Source organism: Syngnathoides biaculeatus, chromosome 8 (genome assembly GCF_019802595.1).
Source record: "Syngnathoides biaculeatus isolate LvHL_M chromosome 8, ASM1980259v1, whole genome shotgun sequence".
Lineage (NCBI taxonomy): Eukaryota > Metazoa > Chordata > Actinopteri > Syngnathiformes > Syngnathidae > Syngnathoides > Syngnathoides biaculeatus.
In genome coordinates, this window is record NC_084647.1 from 11,447,490 (window position 1) to 11,464,108 (window position 16,619).

At 40.6% G+C, this 16,619-nt stretch overlaps 1 protein-coding gene across 1 annotated transcript in view; it reads right to left on the reverse strand.

The window, feature by feature from the left end:
* The window catches only part of vps53 (VPS53 subunit of GARP complex), a 35,907-nt gene extending 20,556 nt beyond the window's left edge, over positions 1-15,351 (reverse strand). The window contains exons 1-10 of the mRNA XM_061827655.1: positions 15,198-15,351; positions 14,814-14,894; positions 13,344-13,393; positions 13,182-13,248; positions 6,742-6,828; positions 6,297-6,412; positions 3,734-3,853; positions 1,523-1,601; positions 1,262-1,405; positions 996-1,138 (exon numbers count right to left, since the gene is read on the reverse strand). Of these exons, the coding sequence (XP_061683639.1) occupies positions 996-1,138; positions 1,262-1,405; positions 1,523-1,601; positions 3,734-3,853; positions 6,297-6,412; positions 6,742-6,828; positions 13,182-13,248; positions 13,344-13,393; positions 14,814-14,894; positions 15,198-15,284 (974 nt within the window). The 5' untranslated portion in view covers positions 15,285-15,351. The remainder of the gene's footprint in view (positions 1-995; positions 1,139-1,261; positions 1,406-1,522; positions 1,602-3,733; positions 3,854-6,296; positions 6,413-6,741; positions 6,829-13,181; positions 13,249-13,343; positions 13,394-14,813; positions 14,895-15,197) is intronic.
* Positions 15,352-16,619: the final 1,268 nt, after the last annotated feature.

Here is a 16,619-nt window from a genome sequence, read left to right on the forward strand (position 1 = left end):
ACTAGTTAAAAAAAGCCCTGGGTTATTTAAGAATGCACCAATCCTAATACTGGTAATTAAAAGTTAGAAATCTATCTTTTGTATTAACTTGTAAGTGTATTGGTACAAAATATGACTGACATTTGTTCATCAAACTACCGAAAAGGATAACCCATTACAGCAAAGACACCCTATTTTTTGTCTTTCTATTATTAGCCTGTTTTGAAGTGGCCCTGTCTAATGCATGACAGTTATACCCACCCCATATACAGCTGGTGCAATGGCAAGTATGGATTTCATTACTATGACAACTCGGAGTGGCGCAGGAGGCTGCATATTGACCTGAACACCAGTAGAAACATGCAAGCAATTATAAAGTACATTTTCCATATGTTCCCAAAAAGTATTAGGGTTAAAAAATAAAGTATAATCTCTAGGGCGTTTTCGGAGAGGAAAAATAAATAAAACATGCGTGATGATTAAAAAAAAATGTTCACCCTTCTGAGGGGTTCCCTAGCCGACAAAAGCATGAGAAACCCCAAATTAATCAATCACGAATTCGGCTAGACGCGCTTGTTTCCACTTTCATCTCCCATAGGTATGATAGCCAGGTGCCCATTTTTGTTTCGCTATATAGATATTTTTTTCCTTGGCGGCAGTTGGTTTGACAGACAAATGATGAGTAGGTTATTTCTTCGTATTTTTACAATAAATGTACTGTCACCTTTGTGAGTTTTCAATAGTCAACATTCACTTCACTTTTATAAACAGTTAAATCCAAGAGCAGAGCGAAATTATGACAACTCCTGAGACTCTCTAACTGAAAAGAAAGACTGAACTATATCAATTGAACTGGAAATTGGCCTAAATCAAAAACACAACAAGCACATTGTCTCATTTTCTGGAAGTAATTGATTATTGAAGTACTTTCTGATTTAATAACCCTATTGTGAAAGAATGAAAGGCTTTGTACGCTCATCTGTCAAGAAAAAGTGGTTTTTTTTTTTTCAATTTACCTGGTGACGTGGCAGAATTCCACTGCGATACGTTCTGTCATGCACCACTCCTCTGGAAACATGCGTCCGTATTTTTCCTCGTAGTCAATGAGTTGCCGCTTGATCCAGGCGTAGCGGCGATCAATCTTGTCGAGCCACGCAACCTGAAACATTTGGTAAAACACTTTTCTTGCTCGCTATCGTCCAAAAACGTATGAATCGTTAAGCCTTCTTTAAGCCAAACTATAAGTAGGTTAACAGTTGTGTGTTTGTGAGTGTTTACTCACATCTTGGTTTTCCTGAAAGAGCACAAGGTACTCAGAGAGATGCTGCCGAATGAACTTTTTTATTATCTCCTGTTTGATGCGTGGGTCGAGAACATTTGCAACCAGACAGGCATCCCTTAACACATTGCTTGGCCCACCGGGCCTCTGCGGCAAAAGAATAAATAAAAAATAAAAAGATCAAGAACACGGTGGATTTTTGGACAACAAACCTCAAAGCGTCTGAAAACACATTTGTTAAGATGTCATGTGGCATGTGTTTACCTTGAAGCCCTGAGACGGGAACGCTTCTTCAAAATCTGCCAGGATCTGTGTGCCCAATTCACTCTGGGCTGCTTTGACTCTGCACAAGTCAAAGAGGAAATTCACAGTGGAGCTGTCAGAATTTTGAAAATATTTCTCTGTGCTCCCATTAACTACCCATTTATTCTGAAGCGGTTGGCAATATTTCTAAATGCAAATGAATAACTTCTAGAATCGCGAATCCATCATGTCAAATTTAAGTGTGCCATATCTCGGACCAATAAGTAGAGGTCATTCGGAGTCGGAAACAAAGTATCGAGCTTGTGCACGTGACGTCACCGTTTTCACGGCGCCATATTGTCGGTCAAAAAGAGCTGCTCGACAGTGTGGGGGAAATTGAACAGGAGCAGAAAATACACAATGCCCGAGACTTGTTGAGCTCTTGGTTGTTACAACAGACGGGACAGATATTCAAAGAGATCATTCTATGGAATACCAATTCAAAAGATGACAAAAAAAAAGCAATGGATTTTGGCAATTAAACGTGATGGAAGGTGCCCAACCAAATACACACGAGCACTTCACTTCAAGTAGGAATTATTCTTCTCAATCTCAAATTCCCAAAAAGTATTTATAATGCCATGTTGGCTCATTTGAGAACAATGCGTTAAAAAAGAAAAAAAGACAGGGAGGCGTCTCCAACGTACACGGAAGCGTGTTGCGGCCACATGTTACACTTCGGCAAACCTCTCGCCGACAGATTTGTTTTTGTTTTTTTTTTTAAATATGCATTGTTCTCAAATGAGTCCAATGCGTATTTAAAAAAAAAAATAAACCGTCGGTCACACAGAGGTTTACGATGGTTAACGTGTGGCTGCAACACGCTTCCGTGTACGGGGGCTGAAGCCTATCCCAGCGGTTTATTTTGTTTTTTTAAATACCCATTGGACTCATTTGAAAACAAAGCATTTAAAAAAAAAAAACATGTCACAGAGAGGTTTTCCCGAAGTTTAACGTGTGGCCGCAACACGCCTCCGTGTACGGAGGAGCCGACTCGCTGTCTTTTTTTTTTTTCAATCATAGTTAATGAATGTGAGTTTGTGTAAAACCAGGGGTCATTTATTTAAATATTGGCATTGAAAAATGTGAATGGCTCCATCACTATGTGGGATTTATTCTTGATTGAGAACAGATCCAGCAACAAAGTATTTTTATGCGTCCAGACCTTTCTACGCTTTCAAACTCTTCTGTGTAAATCTCGACGACTTACTCACCAGATCCATGTGTTGATCCAGTTGTCCAAGACAAGCGGAAGCGGGTTAACAGTCCAATTTTTTATTGGCGAAAACATCGACTTCGGCATTAAATATGGGTCCCCTATGCCAAGTGTCTCTCATTTTTCCAAGTACCTTCGTTTATTATCACCGTCTAAATGTCTAACGGTATCGGACAAAAGTCTGGGCGTCGTGCTGTACGACACATTTTCGTGCCCTCTCGAACAGACTTAGCATTGAACAAGACTCTGTCAGACCGTCAATATGGCCAGTCACGTTACATCGGTGACGTAGGTGCACGAGCGCTATACTGATGATGTTTTCCAAAACAGGCACCGTCTAAAAGTTGTTGATTACTTGTATATATTGTAAAAGTTGCTCAACAAAATGGAATTTTTTTGATATGGTCGTTAACATATACAATAATGTTCACTTTTAACGGACAATGCCACACAGGTTCACTAATTACCTTTTGCCAAAGCGGAAAAAAAAAACGGAGAAAAGTCAGTTAATAAAAATACACAATTCTGCTTGTCCAATCTTCCAATCTGTACTCTAAAATTTTAAAAGCTTCAGTCATTGAGTCTCCTGTTGCGCTTCATGCTATTAACCTGTTCTGTCTAGCTCCTCTGCATTCATTGTTTCCCCCCTCTCATATTTCTTTACTTTCCCCATCTGTTTTTCCTGAAGAGTCACTTCTTCCGCGCAGCTGTTGTTTGGTATTCAACACTGTCTGCCACACCTCGGTCAAAGCAGAGCAGACGGTTCTTCTTTCCAGATCTGGCGGATCAACACGACTCTGAACCTGGATATATGCGGCCTTGTCCTATCGGATTCTAGAACCGTTGTCAAATAAGTCCATAACTTGGCATACAAAATGCATAATCTAGAAGGACTTTTGAGTGCGGTAGACATATAAGCGACTGTGCGTGCAAATGCCCAGTATGAGGTACAGTACCTCTCAGAGAGCTGTCTGATCTGTGGTATGCCCATATACTTGTGGAAGTGTTCGAGAACGTTTACCACTCCTTGCAGGAGATTGGCCACCTCACCGTACTGCCTTTTTCTGGTCATGGCCCTGAAACAAATGCATAGATGCCTGAGTTTATTTACTGTAAAGGTCATTAAATTAAAATACCTGAAAAAGCTCGAGCATCACTCTACGACTTAACAGTGAAGATTGAAAAGCTGCATTATTGATCATAATTTAATGCAGTGTGAAAACATATATACACGCACACATTCACCACAAACGTAAAGGTCTCTTTTCGTTAGAACTCAGGTGTCAAAATTAAGGCCCGGGGGCCAAATCCGGCCCGCCACGAGATTTCATGTGGCCCGCGGAGACAAATTATGTGTGACAACCTCCAGGATTTTTGCAAAAATCTGCACCAAAATTTCCCATTGTCATATCCTAAATCAGTGATGTCCAACCTTTATAGAGCCAAGGCACATATTTTACAATTGAAAAATCCCACCGCACACCAATGAAAGTAAATGTTACCAAAAATGGATCGATTAATTACTGTATGTACTTTCTGCCATCTAATACAAGAGGATTTTTTTGTTCTGTCTGTCATTGTGCCTCATTGGCATAAATAGACGAATAAAGATACATTATTTCTTGGAATAAATGTTTTTTTTAGCAATTACATAAAATTGGATAACTTCCAGGGCACACGTGAAGAGCGCTCACGGCACACTGTTTGGGAATCACTGTGCTAAATGATAATATTGAGATATTGCAAGCATTTTTGTGTTGCCAAACATCAACAATAGTTGAAAAACCCTTCCCTTTATTTATGATTCCAAAACTACTTCATAAATTCCACGTGTGACTATGATTAGGCGGTCCGAGATTTTTACGATTTCACAGCCACAACGGTCCTCTGAGGGAAACTGTAACTACAACATGGCCCGCGACACTGTAACTACAATGGGGCCCGCGACAAAAATGCATTAGAACGTACAAAATGCAAAAACTTAGTTATGAAAAGACTAATCTACATTATAAAATGTTGAAAACAGTATTAACAAGAGACTGGATTGCAGTTTAACATTGTTTGTGCAAGTACCATTTTATTGTCAGTTGCATTAAAATTGGAACACATTAAAAACTAAAACATTTTTAGTCTACTCTTGACCAACTAACAATTGACCAACTAACTTCTTGATACTATAGTATCAGAAGTCTCCTTGGATGTGCGTTCTGCTTCTGAGATACGCAAAAATGGGCAGGGAGGCATAAAACATGATCACTCTGCTTCTGTCGTTGCACGACATTTCTTACCTCTGTGTGCGAGTCGTGTGTGCGTTTTCATGAAGTGCTTCAGCGAGTAATTATCCGCTAAAAGTACAAGTTCTGTCTTGGTACTAGGCAATCAGTGGCAGAGGAGGGCGTCTTATCGTTCCGAAAATACAACAGCGGCTTTTTGCGGACTCGACAAGTTGTCATTCTTGTGGTAGCATCCGGCACGCCGCTCATGATGACGCGAGCTACCGGCGAAATGGCTTTAGCTACAACTGACACACTTTAGAGAAAGTTATGTATGGTTATATAATATGTTGCCCTAAAAAAAAAAAAAAAAAAAATTATATAGTGTTCTAAAACATTTGCTAGCGTGGCAGCCCTCAACATACTGTATTTTGAGAGACAGCAAGAGCAATGGCAAATATATTGTAAAAGCACAATTTAAAAAAAAAAAAAAAAAAAAAAAAAAAAAGAGTAAGTGAATAATTTGCAAAGGAAGAACCGTGATATAGTATTACTATAACAGGAAAAATCCGAAAAAAAACGTTGTCATTGTTTCCATGATGCGCATCCTTGGACACACAGTCTCAAGTTTAATATGATCTCTAAATTTTAGTCTAAAATGACATTGTATAAATACATATACGATCCCATTCTTACAATTACCATAATTTCCGGCCTATAAGCCGCAACTTTTTTCACACGCTTTCAACCCTGCGGTTTATGCGGTGATGCGTCTAATTTGTGCATTTTTTTCTACTTGCCGCAAGGGGGCACTTGACCGGAAAGTGAGTGACACCAGTGGAATATATGTGCCGAGGAAGTGACTTTTACCGGTCAGGCCCTGTTACCGCTCCGCTAGCGTGTTACTGCCGTGTCTCTGTGATTTTTACCGGTATGTTTTTTTTTTTTAACCGGCCCTGTTAGCGCAAGGCTTGCGTGAGCATTAGCGCGGCGCTAGCGTTAGCGTTAAAATCTCGGTGTACCGTCTTTCTTGTTAAATATCTCCCATTTCAACGTGGGTTTCAATGTGGGCACTTGGAGCTTTTACAACAGATGCGGCGTATGGATGTACCAAATGGTATTTCCTTTACAAATTTACTGGGTGAGGCTTATAACCAGGTGGGCTCTGTAGGCCGGGAATTACGGTGTAATGCGTAATATCCAGGTAAAAAAGGGGCATTTCTGCATGTTCGGTGAACTCATTTGATTGGCGCACATTTGCAAATAAATCAAAAGGTGTTTTTGTGTGCAAGACAGTTGTACCCACTCTAAAGAGTCCACGCCTCCCGCTAACATATGCAGGTGGTTCAGCGTGGTGATGGATGTCGTGAGGTGGCGCTTTGCATGGTCTAACTGTTTTATGTCCCTGGTAATCTCCTTTACCTACAGAAGAAAAAGAAGGAGTCGAGCAGGTTAGACAAATCAGAGATAGAGGAGGGACGCGAAACGACAGAAAAACAAAGCAAATGCAGTGAACAAAATGGCAGACAAGAAAATGAGTTTTTCAGATGGGGAAAACAGCTAAGATAAAGAGCAATAGCTCCGTTGGTCTGAGCACTCATTGCTTAGAAAACTTCAGGGAGGATCTACCTTTCACTCCCTCCACATTCTAAACCTTCCCCTAGCACACAAACAGACTCACACAAAGGCTGCCCACTCTTATTTATTATAACTGACTGAGGGTGCAGCTTGAACTGTGTGCGCATACATACCATTTGTTCAGACTTCTCTGCCTTGTCCTTGATGTCTTTGATTTTTCCAAAAAGCTGCTGAATTGCTACTTGGGCCTCTTCCAAAGCCTGCATATAACATATGAAATGAAAAAAAAAAAAAAGAGGTTATTCAGCGGTTTTGAAATCTGTTGTGTGATTACAGCATAGGGATGGAAATTAATTCATCAATTCACATTTCACAAATTAATCATGAGCACAAAACACAAAAGTATGTTGTTCTTTTTAATTATTGTTCAACACCTCATATACACCAGATCGTTATTTGTATGGACACTGAAATTTGAGTTCCTGATACATTCACACGGCATCTACTTAAACTATTAAAACTATTATAAAAGGTTACTATTTTGTTTTCCGTCCAAACTCTGGCGTACGTTGGTAATGTTATAGCAATTTACCACATATCTTAGCATGTTGGGTGATGGTGTGATTTGCTCCTGGCGTGGGCTTTGGCAACCCATGAGGTTGGTTGCTATGGCATAGAGAGTCATGAAAGCAATAATGTCAACTACAGTGTTTAGACAGTTTAACGCTAGCATCCCCACGCTAATGCTAGCGCCGCGCTAAAAGAGTCTGTTAAAAAAAGAAAAACATACTGGTAAAAAACACTGAGACACGGCAGTAACATGATAGCGCAGCGCTAACAGGGCCCGACCAGTAAAAGTCACTTCCTCGGCACATATATTCGGTCTCACTCTTACCTTTTCCACTCGAGTGCCCCCTTGCGGCCGTTAGAAAAAAATGCACAAATTAGCCGCATCACCGCATAAACCGCAGGGTTGAAAGCATGTGAAAAAAAGTCGCGGCTTGTAGGCCGGAAATTGCGGTAGTTTTGTTCACCAAACCAACTTACAAAACAAAAATTTCCCTGACAGAATTAAATAAGTATGAAAACGTGGAAAGAAATGGAAGAATTAGGATGACTGAACTCATTGTACTGTACATGTACTTCGATGAGAAAATGGCACAAATGCTAGCACACAAGCGGACGTTGAACAGCTGGCGCCAGCTGCGCACATACACTAGAGAAATGTGTGTATACAGTATATACAGTAAATACTGCTCGCACTGATTTTTAATGTGTATCGTTGCTTCCTCAAGTCACTGGCAGCCACAATATAACAACACTAATGGAGCGTTCAAAATTACACTTTCATGAGCTCTACGGAAGTTTATGATTGAAGATCACCAAGGAAACAGGAAAGACGTTATTTGCACCACAAAGTACTTGAAAAGTCATATAACGTCATTATGAAACGAGAAAAGGTCTTCACATTACATGATTTTTTTTCTTTTAAAAAAAAACAACTTCTACTCGTATTACAAGGAAAAAACAAATATGAGCATAAATGAAAACCTGCAACAAGAAAGACTTGAATAGCTTGTCCATTCACAATTTGGTTTGAGTTTTTCGAGACAGTATGATTATCAGTCAGTTAAATGTGACTGAAAAAAAAGCTGCATCCGGTCCTTAGCTAAAATGATAAAACTTTTCGTAATTTCCAACCTACAAGGCGTGACTTTTTTCCACCCTCTGGTTTATCTGGTGATGCGGCTAATAGGTGCATTTTTTCCAACGGCCGCAAGGGCGCACTCGAGCGGAAAAGGTAAGAATGAGACCAGTGGAATATATGTGCCGAGGAAGTGAATTTTACCGGCCCTGTTAGCGCTGCGCTAACACTGTGCTAGCGTGTTGCTGCAGTGTTACTGGCATGTCTCAGTGATATTTACCAGTGAGTTTTATTTTAACCGGCCCTGTTAGCGTTAAACTGTGCTGTCTTTCTTCGTAAACATCTCGTGTTTCAATGTGGTTACTTCCTGCTTCTACACAGCTGCGGCGTATGTATGTCCCAAATGGTATTTCCTTTACAAATGTACTAGGTGATGCTTGTAACCAGGTACGCTCCGTAGGCCGGGAATTACGATAAATTGCTTCTTTTGTAGGATGTGGTCGATCATCTAAACGGACCCAGTTAACTTAAGCATTTTGACTGATCGATTAATTTCATTGTGGCAATGATTTTATTCTTTTGGACCCCTAATATTCCCCTGCAATAAAGAAGATTTAGAAATATTTGAAAATGAATGTAAACTGGAGGTCCGCGAGTTGATTTGGTAGTTGAATGAATGCGAGTTCCTGATAATTTTAAAGGACTTCCCTTTAGGTGATCTCAAAGAAGATCTGTACATCCAGATTAGCCAAGAGCCTTCAAGGCTGCGATTGTCACTCATGCAAACTCAGCCGAATCAATCTGGCTTGCTGCCAAGTGCTCATTTCCTGTATTTAGCCTTGAGGAAAGCAGGGGGAGACCACTGCCCAGCAGGCGCCTTCATGCCCGAGATGTTATCTGCCTTTCCACACAAACACAACAGTATACGCCTTTGAAGCACCTCCCATCACATATATGTAAGTCTGTATTGAGATGTTTTGAAGGGGAGAGAACGCCTTCTTCAAAATGCTTTTTCATTGACGTGAATTCAAAATTCTGTTTCAATTTGACTTAAACACTATCAAAATTAAATAACTTGCAGGAATAAATTTGAGAGTTGAAACATTTCCCTGGCATACGGTGTTATGCAAGCATTTTTAAGTAATCCACTTTACACACACACATCAAAAAAAGGATTACAGAAAAACACCCCACATACTGAGTCTGCAAAAGCAATTGAAGCAGTCGCATCTGATAGGATTCTTATCTTCAAATCACTGCACATAACTGAAAAACGAATGCGTAATGCTACTACTGCTTGTGTCACTGATGTTACTTTAAATGACAAGCGTGAAAAGCACATTGTTAGAAAGGCACAAAAGACCTGATTCAATGTCAAAAGAAAGAAATACATGGATCTGTCAAAGATGGAGGACAGGTATAATACGTGTGGAATGTAAAATTTTCAGAACTGCTGTTTCTAACGAAAGGGAAGAGTGAAGCTCCAGGGAGAAGAGATGGCGAGGGTGGACGACTTCAAATACTTGAGGTCAACAATACTGAGCAATGGTGAGTGTGGTAAGGAAGTGAAGAAACGGTTTAAAGTGGGGTGGAAGAGTTGGCGGAAGGTGTCTGGTGTTCTATGTGACAGAAGAGTCTCCGCTAGGATGAAGGGCAAAGTGAGGCCGCCCATGATAGATGGATTAGAGACGGTGGCGCTGAAGAGACAAAAGGAAGCAGAACTGGAGGTGGCAGAAATGAAGATGTTGAGGTTCTCACTCGGAGTGAGCTGGTTGGATAGGATTAGAAATGATCTTATTAGAGGGACAGCCAAAGTTGGATGTTTTGGAGACAAGGTTAGCGAGAGCAGACTTCGATGGTTTGGACATGTCCAGAGGTGAGAGAGTGAGTATATTGGTAGAAGGGTGGTGAGGTTGGAGCTGCCAGGCAAACGAGCGAGAGGAAGACCAAAGAAAAAGTTGATGGATGTTGTGAGGGATGACATGAGGACTGTGGGTGTTAGAGAGGAAGATGCACAAGATAGGCTTAGATGGAAAAAGAAGACACGCTGAGGCGACCCCGAATGGGACAAGCCGAGAATAAGATGGGTTTTTTTAGCTATCTGGTAAATGAAGAAGTCATATAAATACACACATTGTTCATATCGTCATCGGATCGGGGATTTTTAAACTCACTGATTTGCCCCAAAAACCCTGATTGTGTAAAGCCCAGTACACACAGCCATAGTGGTCACATTCTCAATGAGATTTCTTCTCCCTTACACCATGGAAACCATTTCAATCCTACTTGGACTGCAAGCAGCTTCGGGATCAATTGCACACTTTTGTGAAGAGTCGATCCAACTGGGATCACTGGTTTGGCAAACTGCAAAAAGTCACACTTCTGACAGAGTTTATCACTGAACTCTGAGCACAAAACCTGAACACGGACTTCATACAGAGTTGTGGCCTTCTATACTGAGGTTCCATGACAAATGATGTCCGACATATGTAGGTTTGTCAAGAGACCTCTGTGGCAGCTGCAGTTCTTACTCCTGTAAGATTGACCTCAGAGGTGGGTGAAGCCCCAGGAGAACTGGAATGAGGCAGGTGTGTGAGATTCTATTCTGGCAAAATTATGAATATGTGTATGTCAAGTGGTTTACATTTCAAAGGGGTTGGCGTTTTGCTGTCATAATCAGTGCACAGTTATATTTATGAGTAGATACTGGGTTCAAACCCGGGTTAAGGGTACTATACTAGCAGCGTACTAGGGTATCATTAATCTTGCTGCTTAATACAGTCAACTCCCTCTAGTTCATAAGAGTTAAATTCTTCAGTGTCAACCAGCGGTCACATTTTGCTCAGACAACATTTCTGACGTTGGTTTTCTTCTAGTGGGGCTGTTATGGCTCAATCATTCTGAAAAGAGCACCTTTCCTTCTTTCCATCTGCAGAAAAGATTTTCCCCCTGGAACTGTTGGAAATGCTTCATGGCCTTGGAAAAACAACCACAAGTTATTGTGTGTGTGTGTGCAACCAGATAATGTTATTCGTCTGGGGTTGTCCTGAAGTGTTTCCGCTTCCAAACAGTAGCAAACTGGAAAAGACATGGCCACCAGCGCAGACACCCAAAAGACAACGCACACCAAATGAAGTCTACTTTTCAGAACCTTCACGGCTCAACTGTCAAGTGTCATGTTCCCTTTAAACCACAAACCCTTGACTGGGAAAAGGCTTGGATTAAATATGCAGGGGCTTGTCTTTTCCATCACGCGCTTACAAGAAAGCCTGGGTTTTTACTAAAGTATACACAAGGGGAAATATTTCCCAGACATGTTTTTTTGCAAAAAGGTACAGTTTGCGCAATGGGGATGAATCTGAGTCATCATGTCCTTTTCCATGGGTTGCAGTGTGGACAAAGGAAAGGGAAAGCAACAAGGATTCCTGCTTTTCCAGAGATGAGAACATCCATGACCACTTGCTCCATTGTGACTCGAGGAGATAGATCATGTTGAGAGCTCTTTAACTGTCCATGTAACATGTATATTTAACATTAAATGCGATGTTTCTCAGTCTAGTTTTATGTACTGCAATTCCCGGCCTACTGAGCCCACCTGGTTATAAGCCTTACCCAGTACATTTGTAAAAGAAATACCATTTGGTACAGAGATGGGCCCCAACCGTGTAAAAGCCGCAAGTGCCCACATTGAAACCGACATTGAAACAAGAGATATTTACAAAGAAAGCTGGTACACAGAGAGTTTAACGGTAGCGCCGCCACGCTAACAGGGCCGGGTTAAAAAAAAAAAAAAAATCATACAGGTAAAAATCACTGAGACATGGCAGTAACACGGTAGCGCAGCGCTAACAGGGGCGGACTGGTAAAAGTCTCACTCTTGCCTTTTCCCTCCTTGCGGCCATCAGAAAAAATGGACAAATTAGCCGCATCACCGCAGGGTTGAAACTGTGTGAAAAATGTTGCGGCTTATCGGCCGGAAATTACGGTAGACTGATATGATGTATGGTTGGGTGTGCTGAGAGAATTTTCCTCTTCTACCAGCTTTCAAAACAGTTGGGACTGACAGCAGTCGTAAATGCTCAACAGATTTACGAAATTCTCATATGCGGTCAACACAGCGTTCCGCATTATGAGTGAGACGTGAAACAGAACAACAGTATATTAGAAAATAACCTGCACCTCTCACTGTTCCGAGAAAAAAAGAGAGGAGTGATTTGTTCTGTTAATTTTTTAAAGTCCTCCAGCAGAATAAAAACAACAAGGAGGACATTTTGCATCCATAACTTAGTTACCAGATATGCTAACAGCCAGCCTTTCATCTTTGAATTCTTCTTTTATATCACCTTGCCGTCTAGTACAGTAGTACTACGCCAAACTTTTGGACTTTATCTGTGGACATATGGTCACGTGTGGGGAGTGCTGGTCATCTTGAGTACGTACATTAAAGACTACAAAAAGAGGAAGAACACACGTGAATTCTTTTTTCTGAGCATGTAGGGTCTGTCATGTTGAAAATTGGTCAAGATGTAAAAAGAAAAAAAAAATATGTGTACCAAGCTTTAAATCAATCCATTAAGAACAACTGTACAGTAATTTAAGAGCTAAAAGTGTTAAAGATATATTTTAATAAGTGAGATATTATTTGCACTGCAGAATAACAATGCATATTGTGGAAAATGTGGAACTTCAGACAATTGACATCTGCATGCTGAACCCTATCCCAGTGGACTTTGAGCAAGGCAATAAATAGCGTGTAACACTAATTAAAAAAATGTAATGAGTTTGTAAATTTAAAGCAATACAATAGCTCCTAAATAATCAGAAATAATTTCTTGGGATAAATGACGTCTGTATAGGAGAATCGTTTGTGTATCCCCCACTAATAGTTTTGTACAATGGACAAAGGAAAGAAATAATTCCTCTTTTAGGCTGAATAACAACAGTGCAAAATTTGACTCGTCAACTCACCTGCCTGCCATCCTGCCCCACGTTGGTCTGACCTCTCACCACCGTCCTGATGTTGTCATCAAGGCGCCTGCACAATGTAAGACATGGTTATTATTATTATTACACACACATACATACGCATATATCCGGAGCGAGTAAATTAAAACACTGAGATCGACTGACCTTATTTTCAGACGTATCTTGTTTACCACATCATCAATATTAGCAAGGGACTGGGGGTTTAAAAAAATATATATATCAAACAAAGTTACACAAGTTAGAAGTTATTATTGAAGCAACACTTCAATACTAGTCTTCAAAAACGTAAGCCGTTTCATGCTATATTTATGTGAAACATCCATCCATCCAGTTTCCATTCATCTTATCCTCACTAGGGTTGCGGGCGTGCTGGAGCCTATCCCAGCTATCTTCAGGCAGGAGATAAGGTACACCCTGAACTGGTCGCCAGCCAATTGCAGGGTACATATAAACAATTTATGTTGAATCCCAAAATATCTTTTGAATTCTGCTTACTATTCCAGTTGTATTTTTTGGCTTACAGAGCCCCCTCATGGCAATATAGGATACCTACACAAGTAGACTGTGACCATGTTCCAGAGCCATGAAAGGATTTTCCATCTGTCCATTTTGGAGAGACGGTGACATGTTTATGAACAATTTGTACCAAAGTACTTTTTTGGTGGTAGAAGGCGGATGACTACTCTTGCCGTGAAATTCAAAATGACAAAAACCTGTTGTGCTTGGACTTACATCGTCAAACATTTCCCCTAAAGTTTATTTTTCTTTTCGAAAAAAAAAAAAAAAAAAAAAATCCCCATTCGTCAAATAGAGGATGCATCAAGTGGATGACTTAAAAAGTTGTACAGAGATGATCGCAAAACCGCCTAGGGCATGCATGGCCAGAATTCTGCATAACCGTGCGGTTGAAAAAGACGTGTATTTACATTTTTTTAATAAAATAATGGTGGCTCTACGGGATGCAGTGTTCACCTGCCTTTTGCAATGGCGAATTCGCTTTCTAACTCAATGGCGAAATAAATATCCATTCATCCGTTTTCTTTGCCGCTTATCCTCACGAGGGTCCGGGAAGTGCCGGAGCCTATCCCAGTTGTCAACGGGCAGGAGGCGGGTTACACCCTGAACTGATTGCCAGCCAATAGCAGGGCACATGCAGACAAACAGCCGCACTCACAATCACACCTCGGGGCAATTTAGTGTCCAATTAATGTTGCATGTTTTGGGATGTGGGAGGAACCCGGAGGAAACCCACGCAGGCACGAGGAGAACATGCAAACTCCACACAGGCGGATTCGGGATTGAACCAATGCTTTACCAGCTTAGCCAACGTGCTGCCCCAAATAAATATATTTTTGAAAAGAATTATGCCTCTCTGTTCGGCTCATAACAATCATACAAATCTGGCAACTGTCAGTGCCTCACTAGCCATGAACCTCACCACACATTACATGACTTTTTTATTATTATTATTATTTTTTTAACTCAAGGAATACAGGGAACGTTTTTCGTTTTAAATTGTACACTGAAATGCAGTGAACTGTCCTATAATGTACATTATTTTTCTCAGATGCATTTACATGCAAAAAAAAAAAAGTTAGTTTGCTGTCCTTTTACCTGTTCGGTGGGAAACAATGTGTTGATGTATTCCACAGCGTTGAAGTCTGCTTTATCAAGCGGATCTTGACTTGGAAACACCTTGAGAACACATGATAACATTAGTTTAATCAACGCGTTATATTCACACACCTATTAAACCAACCAGCAACGATTAGTAACAGCAGCATAATAAAATGTCTCTATCTTGTTAAATGAGTTCTTTGACATTCGCCTGTGGAAAGGATTATAAAATAGCTAACACATATATGATAGTGTTTTCGACGGGGTAACGAAAAAATAAATAACGCTGCACTTCCATCACAACGACCAGGCAGTCATGCATCCTTGTTATTAGTTATCAAAATCCGTCAATTATTCGCTTCAAACACTCCAAAAATCCACCTGTTCAATCGCTAGTTGTACTTCTGGCGTGAGGTGCAAAATTGCCTCCAAATCATCGGCGAATTCAAATTCTTCTTCCTCCATCATTGTCAAAACACTAAACAGATAGACAGCTTCCCACTTCCTGGTGCAAAGACTTCTGGGATATTAACCAGTGACGTAAACTGTGGTGCGTTCAAAGCTATCGGGAGAAAAGTGAAACCCGAAAAGTACATTAACGTACCAGTGTAAGAGTCCCTCATTAATTCGTTTCTTAGCCCACATTCATGACCCAGCAATGTTCTCCACCTAGTATTACACTGAAATGTGGAGAGGTTTTACAAAATAAAAACAAATGCTTAATTAATACAATTCTTTCAGCTCAAGATGGAAATAGAGCTCGTGCACGTGACGGCGCCATATTGCCGGTCAAAAAGAGCTGCTTGACTGTGTGTGTGTGTGTGGGGGAGGGGGTGAGGGGGGGGACATTGAACCGGAACAGAATATTCACAATACCTGAGATCTGTTGTGCTGTTGGTTGTTACAACAGACGAGACAGATATTCAAAGAGATCATTCTGTAGAACACCCGCTGAAAAGACGAGAAAAGATCAACGGATTTTGGCAATTAAACATAGGAATTATTCTTCTCAATCTCAAATTCTCAAGAAGTATTTATAATGCCAAGGTGGCTAATTTGAGAACAATGCGTTTGAAAACAAAAACAAAAAAACGACAGGGAGTGAACAGACGCGTCCAGACTTTTCTACGCTTTCAAACTCTTCCATGTAAATCACGACGACTTCCTCACCAGATCCATGTCTAGATCCAGTTGTCCAAGACAAGCGGAAGCGGATCAATAGACCAATTTTTTATCGGCGAAAACATCGACTTCGGCATTAAATATGGGTCCCTCTATGCCAAGTGTCTCTCATTTTTCACATACCTTCGTTTATTATCACCTTCTAAATGTTTAACTGTATCGCACAAAACTACAAGACGTATTTTCACGTCGTCTCCAACCGACTTAGCATTGAAGAATGCTTTGTTTGACCGGCACTTCTGTCCAGTTACGTGATTTGATGACGTAGGTGCACGAGCTCCAAAGAGAATGAAGGGTGTAATATTTTCCTAGGACAATAAGAGGTGGGTAGTAAAGCACTATATTCACTCCGTTCTATGTACTTTACTTTCATACCATATTACCATTAACTGTACTTGTCAGAGTACTTTAAATGCACCGCACGTTTTGCTTTTACTTGAGTATTTATGTGAAGAAAGATACTTTTATTGCGTTACAATGATTGACATGCCATTTGCTGCATTCATTCTTGTATGTGCGCATCTATTTTTTTTTTCTATACAGAGTATATATTCTTTCCACGGGGGTGGGTTTGAATCCATAACGTTCTCGCTGGGGGACCGCGGTTCCCTGCCCTGCCAC